Source organism: Saprolegnia parasitica (assembly GCF_000151545.1).
Source record: "Saprolegnia parasitica CBS 223.65 unplaced genomic scaffold supercont2.32, whole genome shotgun sequence".
NCBI lineage: Eukaryota > Oomycota > Saprolegniomycetes > Saprolegniales > Saprolegniaceae > Saprolegnia > Saprolegnia parasitica.
The window spans coordinates 351,857-355,893 of NW_012156426.1; the positions used below are offsets into that span (position 1 = coordinate 351,857).

Genomic DNA, 4,037 nt, shown 5'->3' on the forward strand with positions numbered 1-4,037 from the left:
ACTGCAAACGCTACGCGCCGTTGCCGCCCAACCGCGGGTACTCGGCGCGGGTGCCGGACGATACGACCAAAGTAAGTCCGACGCTGCAGCTACTGCCGTGCCGCCAGGCCCTCGCCGTCTCCAAAGAAGAATTGTAAAAAACGCGTTTTTAATTCCACGACGTGGCGAGTTCTTGGTCGCAAAAGGCGAGCACGACCAGGAGTGCGAAATGGTCGGACGCAAACGTCTCGTTAGGCAGCCATTGGTGACTTCGCTTTGGGTTGGGAAGCTGGAAGACGCTGGGCGGCCACTCGCCCGCGTACTTGGGGTTGCGTTTGTCGCCAAGCGTGACACGGCTGTCCCAGTCACGAGGAATGAACGCAGCATAATCTATCCCGACATTGTCTTTGTCTTGTCGAGGTAGAAGAAGACATTGTGACAATACCGGCGTCGACAATCGTAGGAGGCTCGCGGACGTCATGTCCGACCAGCGTATCGAGTGGCGGCAGTGTTAGCAGCTGGAATGGCGCCAACTCCTATGCCATCAAGCATTGAACTTGGCTCACAGTTTCGGCTGGGTACTTTTTTCGTGAAAAAGATGTAGTCGACCGTGCCGGTCCACGCTTCCGTGACGTACGTACACACGGGCTCGCCGCCGTAGCTGTAGCGGCCGTACGCGCTCTCAAACACCTCGTAGTGCAGCAAGCCGTCTTCGCGGTCACCGCGGAACTGCAGCGTCTCGTAGAGAGCGTCATCGGGCTCGAGGCGGCTCGGGCGCGGACATTGCTGGTCCTGCACCGTGCCATCGATGAAGCGGGGCGTCTTGCCCGAGCCGTACGACAGCTACGGCTCACACACTTTAGTCAACATAGATCTCTGTCGAGCCAAATGCGAACCTTGAAAGGGTTGCTCAATTCGTCATTGTCGACCGGGGGGACCACTGGGGGGCGGCCCCGCCACGCGTGATGACGGCCCTATCAGCAGCGTCTACCCCTTCCTTTGGATAGAAGCTACGAGTCATACTTGAAGCGTCTGAAACGGAGCCGACGCCGGGCTGTACGCGCTCCAGCCAAACGCATTTTTGGCCGCGACGCGAAACTCGTACTGCGTGCCCGCACTGAGCATGGTGATTTTGTGCGATGTGGCCACGTCGTCCAGCACGATTTCATGCGTAAACCCGACAGTCGTGCTGCCGTTGACGCGGCGGTCCAGTCGATATGCGAGAACTGGCCCGTCCTAGGCGCGTCATCTTGACTTTATGTGGACCCATCGATGACGCACCACTGAAATGGGCGTCTCCCACGAAACAACGAGCGTGCTCGTCGTGGCGTCGCTCAGAACCGGTGGCGCCAAGCGCGTTGGGGGAGCAGGCGCCGGCCGCGCCCGCCCCGTGCGCATAACATGGTAGACGTCGTCGCTCGGTCGGGCGTTGAACGAGCCGGCTACGATGACGGGCATTTGAAAGTCGGCGTTGAACGCCTCGACTTGTGGGAGAAGGTATCGCAACTGAAGGTCCCGCACGACGTCGTGGTCCCGATGACTAGCAAGCTGCACGTTGACTATTGTCATGTCGTATCATGCGTCTATCTGTCAATTTTCGCAATACACAACGTACCAACACAGAGAGGGCTCGGAAAGGCACAGGTTTCCCACGGCTGCAATGCGACAAAGAGAGCGATGTTGTCTTGCTCGAGCTTGGCCGCGAGGTTCTCGCGGCGCGTCTGGGCCACGAGAGCGTTCAAATCCACACGCTGCGTGCGAAAGATCTGAAAATTGAGGCGACGGAACGCAATGACGAGGCCGTCGTCATAGTCGCCCGGTCGACGGTGGTACACGCTGTCGTAGCCGAGTGCGTTGAGCGCATGGATCCAGTACAGCTCGTAGTCGTCGACTTCCTACCACCAGAAATATGTCATCCATGTGGTGATCGATTCGCTTCGGCGCATCAAAGAACCTGCAAGCATAAAACGTCGGCGTCGTACGCGGTAATCTCTCTACACGCACATTCAATTGATGCGAAAGACGATGGCATCATGCACGAACGCGAGGAGCTGGTCCTTGCGACGGGTGCTACCCAGAATGTACTCGGCGCAGTACGGCTTGTAATTGCTCGTGGCGTGCAGCTGGCGCATGAGGTTGTACGAGAGGACGGACACGGTTTCTTTCGTGGATAGCTCGTAGATAGCGCGGACGTCGCTCGACGCTGCGGCGAGCCGCCGGCCGCCATACAGCGCGGGACCGTCGACCATTGGTTCCTGAAACGGCGTCCGTAACCTCCTTCACCTCCGGTCTCATCATTTTTTCGCAACATCCGAAATGGACAAGCTGATGGCCGCGTCGCCATCCAAGGCGAGCGTTCGTGCGACGACAGCACCGTCCGGGTCACCGACGCGCAAGCTTGCGCCGACGGTAAAAGAGATCAAGGCCCGACTCCCGGACATTCCGCTCGACTTTTCGTTCATGAACCTCAACTCAATCCTCGGTGCGTCCTTTCTCAAAATCAAACGCCTCTGATCTTCGCTATATGGGAGCAGACATTGTCAAGGAGGACCCGATTTCGGGGCGGAAGCGACTCACGACCGACGACGCGGGCAAAGTGGTCGTATGTGGCATCGCTTGCTACTACCAGCGATATCTAAGTAGCTCTCTTGTAGCACAAGAAGACGGCGGCCAAAATCGTCGGCGGCGAGGTGTACACACCGCCCGTCTCGATTCGACTCAACGACAATGGCTTGACGTCGGTCGATGACCTCGACGCCGCGCTAAGTGGCGTGTTTGAAGACCCGACGCGTCTCCAGTGGATCGACCTCAGCGGCAACGCGATTGCGCAGCTTCCAAAGACGGTATTTGCTCGCTACACGCAACTTTCGACCCTGCACCTGCATGCGAACAAGCTCTGCGCGTACGCCGACATTGACGCGCTCTTTTGCCTCGTGCATTTGCGCCAGCTCACGCTCCACGGCAACCCCGTGGACGAGAAGAAGCACTACCGTGTGTATACGATCTACCACATGCCGTCGCTCGTGCAGCTCGACTACAGCACCATCACGCAGTGCGAGCGCGAGCGGTCCGAGACGTGGGCCGTCACGTACCGCAAGCAGCTCGCGATACGAAGGGGCGAGCAGGTCGACGACATGTGAGAAGGATCAACAACTCTCGCGTTGAAGAGCTCCTAAGCACAGCATATACTACCTGAATTTTCCTTGGCGACTCCGGCTCGTAGCAGCTCAGCGGTCGGGGCAGCGCTGGCATCTGGAAGTATCTGGTCACCGCGAATCGCGCTTCGCACTGTTAACCTCTGTTTGTCCAGACGACATTGCAATCCTTCTCAAGCTCTACAAGAGCGTCCCCTTGGATAGAGGACCCACATCAACAAAACCACATATGGACGTACTTTTACGACTCTATGGTAGATGGACACTGCGATCTTGGGGGTCGATCGTCCCTTCACGTGGCCGCACATGATTTCTTCAAGCATCGATGTGCTAGGTGATGGGACGACTGCGGTGTTTGCATCCCGGGATCGGCGCCGATTCGCCTTCCACTGCAACAGAGACCTTGCGAAGGACATTATTACGCAAGCTTTAGTCCCGCGCGGCTTTAGTCGCCCGCACCTGCGCAGCCACGGCCCGGCGAGCGAATGATGAAGATAACACGAAACGCGATCATATATGTGTAAGCTTTGGTGCGCACCCGCCACCTCCAATACAGGACATACTACTACGGAACGGTAGCATGGATACATGATATGGCCTTATTTTGTTGTCAGAAAATGCTCTAGAGACAGATGTTGGAGCACCGACATATGTGTTCAGTTCGGATGTTATACGTCGCCAAGATGCGGCCGTCCGCCTACAGGATCGTCGATCGGCTCCGGAAGCCACGCGCCCGGTCATCTCATTTTGAACGTGACGGTTACAACGAGCATGCCGGGCGCGCTCCGGCGGCTGAGCCGGCTCGCGACGTCCACGGACCTCGAAGTCAAGTGGGGCGCGCGCTTTCGCCGACCGCTGCTCGTCTGGGTCTACGTGCAGCATTTCATGACATTTGTCTACTTT

The 4,037-nt window shown here is 57.8% G+C and overlaps 2 protein-coding genes across 2 annotated transcripts; one reads left to right on the top strand and one right to left on the bottom strand.

The window, feature by feature from the left end:
* Positions 1-142: 142 nt before the first annotated feature.
* SPRG_07734 (hypothetical protein) lies at positions 143-2,228 on the bottom strand (the record flags this gene model as incomplete). The annotated part of the gene is made up of 9 exons (XM_012347008.1): positions 143-369; positions 425-515; positions 562-822; positions 876-953; positions 1,003-1,215; positions 1,261-1,538; positions 1,595-1,874; positions 1,934-1,973; positions 2,023-2,228. 9 exons carry the CDS (start codon positions 2,226-2,228, stop codon positions 149-151), a joined length of 1,668 nt encoding a protein of 555 aa, XP_012202398.1. The 3' UTR covers positions 143-148.
* Positions 2,229-2,324: 96 nt separating this feature from the next.
* SPRG_07735 (hypothetical protein) lies at positions 2,325-3,119 on the top strand (the record flags this gene model as incomplete). Its single annotated transcript, XM_012347009.1, has 3 exons — positions 2,325-2,461; positions 2,514-2,581; positions 2,634-3,119. The coding sequence occupies exons 1-3, from the start codon at positions 2,440-2,442 to the stop codon at positions 3,117-3,119; spliced, it is 576 nt and encodes a 191-aa protein (XP_012202399.1). The 5' UTR covers positions 2,325-2,439.
* Between the last annotated feature and the right edge of the window lie 918 nt (positions 3,120-4,037).